This window comes from Gallus gallus, chromosome 3 (genome assembly GCF_016699485.2).
Source record: "Gallus gallus isolate bGalGal1 chromosome 3, bGalGal1.mat.broiler.GRCg7b, whole genome shotgun sequence".
Classification (NCBI taxonomy): domain Eukaryota; kingdom Metazoa; phylum Chordata; class Aves; order Galliformes; family Phasianidae; genus Gallus; species Gallus gallus.
The window spans coordinates 90,644,706-90,657,841 of record NC_052534.1 but is presented as its reverse complement, the minus strand read 5'-3'; the positions used below and the strand labels follow the sequence as shown (position 1 = coordinate 90,657,841).

General features: G+C 43.2%; 1 protein-coding gene across 6 annotated transcripts in view; it reads left to right on the top strand.

The window, feature by feature from the left end:
- The first annotated feature begins 114 nt into the window (after positions 1 to 114).
- Positions 115 to 13,136, top strand: part of ARHGEF10 (Rho guanine nucleotide exchange factor 10) — a 114,555-nt gene continuing 101,533 nt past the window's right edge. For 4 of the 6 annotated variants that reach the window (XM_015284923.4, XM_015284925.4, XM_015284924.4 and 1 more), the window contains exons 1-2: positions 115 to 183; positions 12,060 to 12,135. In XM_015284923.4, the coding sequence (XP_015140409.2) occupies positions 12,099 to 12,135 (37 nt within the window). In that variant the 5' untranslated portion in view covers positions 115 to 183; positions 12,060 to 12,098. Of the gene's footprint in view, positions 369 to 12,059; positions 12,136 to 13,136 lie in introns of all 6 variants that reach the window. The other 2 variants (XM_046939103.1, XM_001235642.7) reach the window with 1 other exon arrangement.

Below are 13,136 nucleotides of genomic sequence, written 5' to 3'. Positions count from 1 at the left end.
GGGCCCGCCCCGCCCGCGATCGGCGTGCCGCTGCGCCAACCGCGCGTCCGCGGGGCTGCGCGCTGCCCCAATGGTGGCGGGCCCTGCCGCAAGGCCCGGCAGCGGGCGGGGCGCGGCGGGCTGGGGTTGGGGGTGAGGCGAGCGGCGCCCCGCCGGGACTCAGCGGCTCGGCCCGGCCCGGCGGTGAGTACGCGGCCGGGGCTGCGCGGAGCGGAGCGGCGGGAGTTCCTTCTCAGCGCGGCGGGAGGAGGGGAGCGAGGAGGGCCCTGCCGGCCTCGGGGCTCTGGGCGGGCGGCCACCGCCCTCGGCTGAGGACGTGGATGGTTTGGCCGGGGCCGCGCGGGGAAGCGGGCGGCTGCCGGGCGCCGGTGAGTCCCGAGGGTAACGGGACAGCTCCGCCCGGCTCGGGGGAGCGCGTTCGGCCCGCGGGACGCGGATGCTGGGCGCGGGGGTCGCTGCCGAACGCCGCGTGTCCGTTCCTGAAGTTTCTGCTGTGCGCTTTTCCAGCGGGCTCTGCTCGCGCGGGCGGCATCCAGCCGCGGTGGGCGCCCGGTGCGGGGCAGCAGCGGCGTTCGGCCCAAGGCGGGGCGGTTCGGCTCCGCTGGGCTGGGCTCGGCTGTACCCGGCTGTCTTATATCCCGGAACGCTGTTAAAAAAACAAAGCCCGCCTATGCAGCACCGACTTCGTAATTAGGGTTTGCAGTTGCTTTGCCTTTCTCGAGACAAGGGAAAACAACGCTTCGGTGCTGTAGTAACGACTTCTTTCTTTTTTTTTTCCGAAGGAGGTATTAACATTGTCTTTCGTTTGTTAGTAATTAGGTATCGGAGCAGCTACAGGGTTGTTGGTGGAGACCTCAGAGCGTGTGGTTATTTCACAAGCACGCAGGAGCGGCTCTGAGGGCACTCAGTGGCCTGGTGGGCTTTGGCAGCAGACAGGAGCGGGTGTGTGGGGGGACAGGTATTAAGAATCTGCCCGAGGGTTGTTTTAAAGCACATCCACTGGTGTCATTTTGACCAGGAAGATTTTATCTATCTAAAATTCTGACCTTTAATTTTGGTGTTTGTTCAACTCAGAGCTACTGAGCGTAGCTTTTGTCTTGTGGTGGCAGGTATGAACTTAAAGCTTAATTGCAGGATAAAATTGTATTATTATTATTTTTTAACCTGTCGTACAACTTCGCCTCCGCAGTAAAATGCATGTATAGATTTTTCTCTGTGAGATTTAATGTTGGTGCTGAGAAGGCGTAAGGTTTAGTGCTGGAACCTGGGGCCGTGCTTCCAGCCCACTGTGGGAGGCCAGGCTGCAGGCTCTCCTCCTCTCCTGTCACCTGGGCTCTCTGATCTTGATAATCTGTCTGACTTGCTTTGTTTAATCCATCTTGGTTTTTTTTTCCTTCCACCCCCGGCTCAGCAGCCCATGAACCAGTTACATGTGTTTATCTGGCTACGAACAGTAGCTTTTTAGATGCTGTCTTGAAATTGGATATTTCTGAAGGCTCTGCAGTGACATTTGATGGTAATCTGTGGACAGCTTGATTTACTTGCCCATGAAATATGGGATGTTACTTGGGCATGGACGGGGCTTGTGATGGGGCAGATGCTGTGTGTCCAGCACGTGGGGTTTCTGTGGCTGACACCCACAGGTGGATGTGGGGGAGAGGGGGGTGTGGAAGCAGGCTAGTGCTGGAAAATGTATTTATATTGGATTTACGAAAAAAGGCTTTTTTATGATAAGCGTAATGAAGGACAAACAAGTTGCCCAAAGAGGCGGTGGATGCCCTGTCCCTGTAGACACCTGAGACCAGGCTGGATGGGGCTGTGAGCAACCTGCTCTAACTGTAGGTGTCCCTGACCATTGCAGGTGGGTTGGACTGGATGGCCCTTAAGGCTCCCTTCTAGGTCACATGATTCTATGACTGTGAACGTGCTGTCCAGCAGTTCCTGCTCAGCACTTGCCAAAACAGGATCTCCTAGGTCTTACAGTCTGTTTGCAGCAGGACATGGAGAGGAGCCATAGCACAGTAGCACAGTACAGCGGTCGTCATTGTGACACTGACATCAGCTGTGCAGGTTGTGGGCAGCTGGATTTGACAGGTCGGTGGTTAGCACACCACAGCATGGGAAGCACTCTACCCTGTGAAGAGATGCCTGTCTCCATGCCCCCTTCTGGCCAGGACCTGCTGTTCCTCTCTGCAGAGAGAGCACAGATCTGCCCGCAGCAGCTGTGATGTTCCTTTCTCAGAGCAGAGTGCTATGAAACAGACTTGATGCTTCTTGAAATCTCAGTAACACATCAAATATTGCCCTAAATTCAATAGTTCCATAGCATATCTTAACTACAGGTTTTCAAGATCTAAACTTTATGAGGCACATAGCCTTAGTTTTTAGTAGGCTGAATTATTAATGTCAAAGTCACAACTTTTTAAAGATGCTTTTGGTGACTCTTAGCACCTATATCTCAGCTTTCGATGATTCTTAACATCCCTGTGTTGGTACATCTACACAAATCACTCCTTTCAACAGTACTTTTTGTATATTTGCTTAATGGTTGTTGTTCTATGTATATGAAAGCTTGTACTGATTTTATTATTATTACTCTTTTGCTAGAATACTCTAATATTTACTCCTTAATGTGGAATTATGAAGTAAGACCAACATTGGAGGGCTCTGTCATTTGGTTCTGAGCTGTTCAGGAGTCCTTGTGTAGTTTATAGACATTTGGAGGGAGATGGCAAAGTTATATAAACCTTAAAAAACTATTATCAGACTTCATAATTGTTAATGGAATTTCAACTGGGAATAGTGCATTACTCATTTGTGTAACAGGAAGTATTTTAATTGCTTCTATATAAAATAGAAATTATTTTTAGTCTCTGTTGTAGAAAAATTCATAAACTTCAGTGTAGTTCTGAACGAGCCAGGAAACAAATTCTGCAGTCTGTGGGGAAGAGGTGTTTTTGATTCAGTGTTTTGGATTAAAATGTATACACTGTTCAGAGCTGTGGTTGTTATATTCTTCATGCATTTTTAATACCACGCTGCTCTCAGTTGTGTGGGTCATGGAGAAAGTAGCGGTGTGCAATACTCAGTTTTCCTTCTGCATGTGGGGCAGCTGTTTTCATTCTGGTTCTGTGAAGTGACTACTTGTTTCATCAGGTTTGTCCATTGTACAGTTTTAGTTTAGAACTGCATAAGGGACATTGTGGACCTTATAGCCTGTAATTTGGAAGGCACTTTTGAAACTGTCTTAATAAGTTCAGTTTCTTGGTGGCTTTTTCATCTCCACCTGCATTTCCGTACTGTGCTTGGATGCTTCTTGTAGAATATATGTTGCAGCAATTGTCCCTTATGGAAATTTGGAATGTTTTGTACGTTCTACTGGGGCAAGAAGTGAGGCTTCGCTGATAGTGTCACAAATCACTCTTTCATTTTGTGTGTATTCTACAGAGTGGGAGTGAGGCATCTTTCTCACGTCCAAGATCACCTTTTGTTATAACAGCAACTCACTATGGATATTTTTTCACCCTTGCTCATACTTGTATGAAATCTCCTTGTTACCTTGCTGGTGGAAAATTCATACTGAAAAGTTGTGTTCTGGCTCTAAAAGTGCTTTAAAGAGTGGAAAAGTGCAGGAGAGCCATAGCCCCTCCAACCTACTGATCTACCGGGGGCTCATAACCAAGCCTGGGAATTAGGGAGGGAGGCCACAGGAGTGCTCTGAGGGGAGAGGTGCTCTTGGTGATGAGAATGGATGTATGTTAGTGGGACAAAGCCGAATTCTTTCTATGGCCTGTTATAGAACTATGGTTTAATTTTCTGTCTGGATCCATGTCTTTCTCAGTAAGGTCACTGTGTGTGTATGTAGTTGGAAGAGAGCAGAATCTGGGGAGTCGCGATCAGTTGCACCCATGGAAGGGAACTGCTGCGTTATGAGCTTCTTTTGAGACTTAAATCTCTTGCATGTTTACTTGTAGTCAGAAATATGACTTTTACTCTCATCAAAATACTGAAGTTGATTTTGAGACCAGGGACATGTGACAGTACAAGTTGCTTTCGAGGGGAACAATAATAAGTCATGCTAAGCAAAATCTGAAAAATGTTTTTGCAAACCTGGGTTTTTTGATCAAAAACTGGATTCATGTTTTCATTCTGAACCACCCGAATCAGCAAGACTGTGGGAAGCGATGCATAACTGGGCAACATTGATTCATGTCCTACACGTTAGCTGCTCAGGAAGCCTGAAGCTTAATGTCAGATGTGTGGGTGAAGCAGTTAACCAGAGCAAAATAAATTGTTCTACTTACACAGTGGTGAATAGGGGCATTATCTTGGGGAATGTCTGTTTTCGGTGACTTACTGTTCTGTACAGCACTTGTTACTTGGGACTGAACCATGAATCCAAGCTATTAGGATCCGAGATCAAGGTCAAATGTTCACTCTCATTTCTGTTCTCTAGTCTGTTTTTTAGAAATACTTTCAAAATGATTGCAAAAATAACATGAATGTTGTTTCTAGTCACAAGGTTGGGAAAATGTGAGCATCTTCTAAGATTGCAGAGCTGTTTCTTGTGATCATCTCATTAAATATACATAACAAGTGTAGAGTTTCAAGGGGATAAATGTTATTTCCTTATCTGTGAGATGAGATCATATGTTACGAAAAAGTAGAGAGCAAATATGTAAATCTCCTGCTAGGACCAAAGTGAGTCCTGGGCCTAAGGCTTTGTGTTTTACACCATTTTCAAGCATTCTGTATGTCCGATGCTCAGAGTTCCCTTAGAATTCCATATAAGATATTTTGTGTTGTTGCAAGCTATGGATCGTCTGTTTTGAGTCTCAGAAACTTTTAAAAAGAGAGCTAGTTAATCATTTTCAACTCAGGGAAATTGTGGGGACCAGTGATGTTAAAACTACATGCAGAACTTACTTGGAAGGCTGTCTTCCAGTTGATTTATTTTTATGTTTTTGAAGATGAGAGCTATTCTGTGCATGTGCAATTTCTACTTTCCTTCCTTACTCTCATTAGTCTTTAATGGCTGCGTTTCCTAATTTCTTATCTATTTAAGTAATGTTTTGCTGTTGTAAGATGCAAAGAAATGAAAGCTGTGTTAATTTTCCTAAGGCATGCATTATGACTTGAATTTATGATTAAAAATGTACTTCCATAGTTTATTCCAAACAGTTGCTTTAGAAACACAGGAATAAGAGTCTGTGTTTATATTCTTAATAACATGAGTCATCAGGTGGAAAAAAAAAATTGTTTAGATGAACACTTTTTAATGGTCAGATATAATTAATTTTCTGTAATGGTTTGTTTCTTTTCCAGGGATAAGTAGTAACAACAGAAGTAATGGTTGCTACATTTCCAAGGACAGTAGTAACCAAAGAACTGGGAATTTTAGGGAAAGTGGCTGTCAGAACTGGGTTTGCAGTAAAGCAGTGGGAGCTGAATCTTCAGTGTAGTGTATCCTTTCACTTGAGTCATTGGAAAGAGCTTCTGATACATCTCCTGATACAGTTGTCATCAGTATCTCAAATGACAACCTGTGATTGTAAAACCAGCAGGCTTGCATTTAATGCAGGTTTGACCTTTGTTTTTGAATGGAAGAATGGATTGGGTAGGAAAAATTACCAACTCTATCTGTAGAAGATATCCTCTGTAGTCCCCTCTGTTTTTTCTCCCCCGACAAGAAGTCAGGATCCTTGGGCAGTGAGAACCTGATTTGCTGGGAAATCAAAATAGTTGTTAGGAGGGTGGAACTTCTCCTGTGACAAAAGCACTGCATTCTACACGTGAGGCTCATCAGAAGTACTAGAGCAAATGCATGTTTGTGAATAAGATTTAAGAAGTCTCTGCATATAATTCTGTGTATTATTGTAGCATGCATACATATAAATAATACATAAATTTGCATCAGAATTGAAGTGTTACGCAGCATGTGAGGGTCTTTGACTTAGAAACCTTCATGAGAGTGTTTCCGACTAATGTAGTACTTAATCTCCAATATTGGTAGAGAGTAATTCTAATGAAGTTTGAAGGATAAAATTTTGGAAACAAGGTTGCTTTTCCAGAGGATGTTAGTTACTTGGTTTCAATAAAATTTGGAGCATTTTTAAGTGCTCCTAGTGTTCATATTTCTATTTGGATGTGTGACGCAGACGGTCACGGTTGTGAGCCAGCAACACAGTCCTTTAGTTTGTGTCATAGAACAAAGGCATCAGTCCTGACTAAAAGGTATGTGACCCTGGCATTACTTGTAGTTCCTCTGGTGTCTGTGATTGTTTTGGTACAGCTGGTCCTTAGGACGGAAACCAAAACCCAGGGTGATGTTCCTGTTTTACCTGTGTGTATTCGAGCCGTTCCCATCGCAAGAAACAAGAAGAAGCAAAGGCTGTTTCAGCAAAAGTCAATTTCCCCAAGGGCACGCTCAGGAACCTGCCCTGTTCCCTGGTTTCAATTACTTTTAATCCATATTTCCCCTTATTTCATAAATATTCGTATGTCTCAGCTTTGCCATCTGTAAACAACTTGGTGCTACAGAGCTTAACGTTTGTTAATGTCTGGGTTAACGCTTGGTTTGGATTCAGCGAGGTCGTTCTCAGTATGCCATTATGATCTATGTGGATGTACTACCGGAGGGGTGCAAAACTGAGTAGCTAAGTGGGTTAAGTGTGTTGCAACCAGCCTGGAGGATGGTAGCAAGAGGTCTGTACCAGCCATCTGCTGTACAGTGTGGTCTTGTTACTATTTTACATCACTTGAAACATGACCAGTCCTCGCTTCTGAAGTTTGCCAGTGACAGCAAATCAGGAGAAGAGGAGAGCAGTGCATGAGATCAGCAGGAGGTGGGCAGGTTGGAGGAACAGACTGACAAGAGCTTTGGGAAATCCTGCAAGGACAAGTGCAAGGTTGTGCTTGTGGGAAGGAAGCGTTCCTTCAAGGGGAAGGATTTCCCTTCACTCAGTGCTTGTCAAACCATACCTAGAATGCTGCACCAAGTGTTCTGTCCCTGGCTCACCCTGCCCTGATACAAGAAAGATGTGGATAAAGTGGAGCAAGCCCAGCACAAGGCTGCAGTGATGGTGGTGGGCTGCAGTGCTGCCATATGAGGAGTGTCTGAGTGAGCTGTTCTTGTTCAGCCTGGGGAAGAGAGGCACTGGGGGGTCTTCATGGCAATTCACCCTACCTGCAGGTTCAAAGCAGGATTACAGACAATGATCATAAATCTGAAATTATCAGGCTTCTAGCTAGGTACAAGAACAATATTTTTCTCTAGGAGAAAGAAGGAATTTTCAGACAAATCTGGAAATGGAATCCTTGTCTTCTCTTCCCTTTCCTCGGATGATGTACTGAGCAGGAATTCAGTCTAGCTTAAGAAATGTTGTAAGTGATGTTCTCTAAGAAAAGGAGGAAGAGAATACCAGTCTTCAGCTGTGTTCTCAGAGTGTCCCTGTGGATTGGTTCTTGTTCAGTGCTTGCTGCCATGTTGTTCTCTAGCTTTGAGCAGGATGCTGCTTGGTGTGAGAAAGGGTGGTGGGAGAAGCCATCAGACAAGTGGATTCTGTATGTGCTCTGAAAAATGTGCATCTGCAAATCTGACCATGTTTGCATTGTAGCTGGTAAGAAAATTTCCCTTGACTATTTCTGAGCCACAGATTAGGCTTTGTGTTTATACATATGGGAAAGTACACACACAAATTTACCTTCCTCCTCCTGTATTATTTTCTGTTCTTGCTGCTCTGTGCCCCCCAAACAGGCTGACCATCAAATTTCAGTACGAATTTCTCAGCAGAAGCTCTGTAGTTAGGGGCTGAAGAAGACTCAGTTGGGTATTACACAGCTATATTGAGTATTGACAATGGCACCAAAGTATTTTAGACATTCAGAAACTTTGTCTTCACAGTTTTGTTGTTGTATTGTTTTAATTTAATTGTTAGGCTTGCAGGCTTTCTTGGAGAAGTTACTTTGCAGCTTACCTCCACTAAGATTTCTTTTTGAGTCACAGTCCCTTAGAAGTCAGTCTCCTAGTTTCATCTTTTCTGGTTCTTATTTTAAAATTGCTAGCTTGCTCCTTTTTTTCTGCACTGTTAAGAATAAAGAATCTCAATGTCTCTGTAGTTACAATGCACATTCCTTGAAGAAAATGCATGTAGCCTTTATTGACTTAGGTATTAGTGTTGGAAATCTTGGCAGTGTGTCTCTGTCAAGCTCAGTGGATTGATACCGTGCCATTAGCTCTGACCACTGAGCTGCCTCATGGAGATGTTTGCTTTCGTCCTTCTGACTATTGCGTAAGTAGTGACTTCTAGAAACTAGTTTTTATGAAGTAGAAATGCACATGTCGATCATTATTTGTGTCCTGGTAGCTGAAAACTGGTGGTCTATTGTTTACTGTACAATAAGAGGAAATTATCGATGTGCAGCCTCATCTGAGAGACCGTCTAGTCCTGGAGGTGGGAGAGCTTATCAGGAATAATCTCAGCAATGTCATGGGGGGAGGGAACTGAGTCACAGAGAGGAGTACTGCTTTCTTCTGCAGCCTTTGGACGGGTCTTATTTTCTTTGATAAAATTTCTGTTGTCTGTGGAATCAGATTTTCAGTCTTACATGCCAGGTCACTGATCTTCACTGTACAAGTGTTAGGGCTTGTACAGTAGTTTCGGTGGCTAACCTGTTCTGAGCAGAGAGTTAAACTGAGAACTTGATAAGTTGGAGAGCTCCCTTTCTACTTTCAGTCTGTAAATACTGCTCTTAATAGTTTGAAAGGAGAGGGCCAGGTGGGAGTACCAGGAAGCAGACAGTGGAAGTGATGGTCAGTCTTTTGGCCGAAAAGGGTTGCCTCCCTTTGTGAAAGAAATTGGGTGTACCTTGGTCTCATTCCTAATATCTGCTATACGTTGGGTCACAAAGGGGAAAAAGATAGAAAGGAGACTGTCAGTAGGCCACCACTATGGTCCACAACACCCACTGCAACCTCTTTACCACAGCCTGAAGGAAAGAAGGTAAGGAGTACTGAGTCAGGTGGGAAGCTGGAAGCTAGTGAGAAATCTTAACCTTTGGGTTAGTGAACTTCAGGAAGTTCTTTCTGCCCCTGTGTTTGTGTGATTGCTGTGAAGCCTGGAGGTTGCTTATGTCATTAATTAATGGTAATTGTGTGTTTGAGGAATCAATTTTAAATGAGGAAAAAAGCTTTGTATATTGGTAAAAGGTTTATTTTTTTGTCATTTGCAGTTTCTCAAGCCTGTTTTTAAGCTGTTCAAATTGATAGTTTTATGATGTAATACACATGAATATTATAGCTCTTGTGTTTCACATATAATAGATTTTCTATTTGCTACCTTTGAAACATATTTTTAGTATTCTCATAGTTAAGGTTCTTAAATGATCTTGTGTTAAACTGAGTAAAGTCTACTCAACACTTGTGGTATTCTATCTGGTATATACTGTCGAGTTTGGGGCCCAGTGTGAGTGAGAGACTGGCAAACTGGAGCTGCCACGGCTGGGGCACTGGAAAAGATCAGGAGATGCTGCAGTAGCAGAGTTTGTTTAGTTGTAAGAAGAAAGGACTAAGGCAGTTGAATTGCGGTCCTCTGCTTTCTCAGGAGGTATTTTAAAGAGGATGGAGTCAGACTTTGTTCAGAGGTGCACAACAGGAGAATGAGAGGCGATGGTCAGAGGCTGCTGCAAGGGTAATTTCCAGCTGGATGTGATGGAAGAGTTCTTCCTGACATGTTCGGTGAGGCACAGGGGCAAGTTGTGAAATCTCCACCTTTTGGGGGTTTTCAGAATTTGTGTGGAGATGAAAGCAACCTGATCTAATTTTATAATGACACCTGTGTTGAGTACAGGGGAGAAGTTTCAGTGGCCCCTTCCAACTTAATTTGATATTTGATTTCTGTGATTATCTCTTAAATAAACTTGTATATGTGCACAGTTTGAGACTTATGTTAGTGGTCATGACTGCTCGGAATCAATAGGGAAAAAGTACTGCAGCTACACATGCTGCAAGAGTTGTGTACTCCTGGCTGGATTGAATTGCCTGGCTTAATGTCAATTTAAATCCCTTTGATTTCAGTTAGCTCCCTGATCTCTCAACAGAAGAGTAAAAGATTTTTATGTATGGTGCTGTTGGAGAATGTTCCATGAACACTGGCATGGTTATTTCTGGCACATAAAATGGGGATTATTTTATCTTTATGAAGAGCATTACCACCATTCACAGTACACAAGCTCTCTTTGCCACTGGAACATTTATCTCTATCTAAAATGCAGAGAAAAATCTGTGGAACTTGAATTAATGCAATGTATAAGTCAACTCATAAGGCATTGTTAAGTAAGAAAGTATATCTTTCTTCTGGTGAATAACCACACTGTTCCTATCAGAGAAAGCAGGTCAGTGGTTAGGGCTTTAACACTCGGTCTGTGTCCTTCCTCTACACAATTCCTGTGTAATTTGAAGCATGTCACTGAGCTAGATCAAAACAGAAAACAAGTTGAAAGCTTCCACAGCACAGTCCTATATTATTGTAAGGATTGCTTGTCAGGAAGAAGAGTATTTTTAAAATTACTGTTGAAGCAAGTTCCACATGTGTTTAAAAACTGACATCCTGTTTAAAAATGAAATAAAAAGAAGCAGAGGGCCTTTATGCTGCCTTCCTAAAGATGCATTTGGCAGAGGTGCTGAGACTCCAGAGCTTTGCCGGCTATTGCATGTTTCAGATTTGAAAATACATGTTCCAGTGGTGGTTGTAAAGAACGATCCATTCTTTCAAAGAATAAAGAAATAAAAAGGATTAAGAAAAATACCCTTCTCTTCAAACCGTATTCTTCCCATATTTTGCCTGACAGTTTTGGTTTGGCAAAATGCATTCCAGACTTTTGTAAGTAGGAACAACCTTTGAGCTCTGCAGATACAACCTGTAATGAGAGAGGCTTTCGGAGGGACGCTGTGTAGTAAAAGCACTCTGGAGTATTTTGTATGTGGCTGACAGATGTTGTATATGTGCATGAATCCTTTCCTGGCTCCAAAGTTACTTGTTTCCATCGAGGACTCGATTACCTTCTAAGGCTGAGTCACATTTTGAGGCACTTCTTTCAGCCACTGCCACCTTTTCTGTACGTGGCAATTCATTTTGCCTCCATACTCAAATTCATTTAGATTATTTCTCTACCACTCCTGAATTTCACTATCTCCTTCAACTTAACCTTTCCATAGTTTGGCAACAGAGCCTTTCCAAGCACTTCAGCTGCTTTGTGTGCACAAACACTGACTCCTTCAGATAAATATCAATAGATAACTCAGAAGCAGGACAAAAACTTATGCTACCCTTATATGCTAGCTTTCCACTTAGAGCAAAAATGTTTTTTGGGCAGTGTGTGCTAGTTTGCCCTTCTGGATGATGTTGGAGTATTGCTATTAAATACCATTTGGAGGAAGGAAGGAAAGTGTATGCTCTCTCTTAGTGTGTATTCAGGAGCAAAGTACAGGAGTACAGCCATACTCAACTGGAGAAAAGAGAAGGTGCGCATGAGGAGTGCTCACCAGCATTTCAGCTTTCTTCAGAAGAGGTGGAATTAGAATGGCTCAAGCAGAATTTTTAAGATTAAAGCCCCTTCTCCCAACCCCAAGTTAATAGTTGTGATTTCTGATTCCCAAACATCATCAAAACTTCTGATCTTCCTAGGATTTTTCTCCATCAGGATGGATTTTTTCATCCATCAGGATGATTTTGAAGCAGAATATGTACACCAAGCAGACATCAACATAGAATGTTTTAATAATCTGTTTGTAATTGTCACAGTGGGAGCTGCAGAGTACCAAATAGTTTGAAAACTTCAACTTTATTCATCTGGCTTATTGAGGTCACTGCCCTTACTGGCTCAAGTACTGAGAACTATGTACGTAAAAATTTGGACTAGATGTGTTGTGAAGCAAGAAGCCAGGCACATCTCCTCTCTTCCATCGTATTATTAGCTATGAGCCTGGCCAAATTGAAAAGGAGTGCCTGTATAGTTGGAAATGATATTCATGTAAAAAAATGTTCCCTTCATTTTTGCAGGGTTTTTCAGTCAGCTGAAGGCGTGGTGGATACACTAGGATGGACACAGAGGAATTCCCTCCCCCACCCCCAGAAGGTAACTCAAATAATTTTTGTTTTGCAAGTAATTTCTATTGTAACAATGCAGCTTTATTTCCAAATGTATTTTGAAGGATTGTTTTTTTGCTCTTTTCCCCCATATGAACTTGGAACTTTCTCCTGGAAATTCTGAACTGTGCCCCACTGAAACATGACCTTCCACAATCTGCCCTGTTTTGTTCTTGAATATTGCTTGCTGGTGCCGTGACCGCATGGCAGGAAATAGCTGGGGGACTGATTGGTCTTTACAGTCCCTATCTACAAATAAACATTTTCTAAGGCAACATAGTGTGGACCATATCATCACACCCTTGTCTTGTACTTCATCAACCCCAAGCCCTTCTGCATGTGGTGCCCTGTAGAAAGCAAACGAGCAAAGCTTGTGGCATGGACAGGGCATTCAGGATAGTATCTCAAACATCTGGACAAGATTGGAGTCTGAATTGAGAGAAGAGTGAACTGTTAGGGCATGTGCTGCTTCCACAGGGTGTGAAATCACAGCGATGTTTGCTGAGGGCCATAGCTGAAGGACCACCTGATGCTGCAGTTCTCTAGCTCCAAGTCCTCAACATGGTGCTCAGTCAGTATGCATCCTCATGGGAAGCAGAGGGGAAATGTACATGTCTAAACTTCTCTGTGGCCAGAGCATAGAAATTTATGGAAGATTATTGTGTATGCTGGGCAATGGAGCCAGTTCTGTAAAGTGTTCCTCTTGGTGCCCCTTGGCTGCTGTACACCAGCAACTGTATGGCTGCTGGTACATCTCAGGTTTTAGATGGCACAAAGACAGGATTTATGAAGACACTTTATCACTGTCTTCACCATTCTTGCTTGCCGAAAGAGAATATTGCCTATAACTGTTTCTTCCCATTTGATTTCTTGTAAATGCATCTGTGAATAGTGTTTGATATTTGTGTATTGTAGATCTTGAAAAGATTTGGCTTTTGATAGTTGAATGCTAAGAGACTTCTTAGGAGTAGTATCATATGTGCTTGTCCT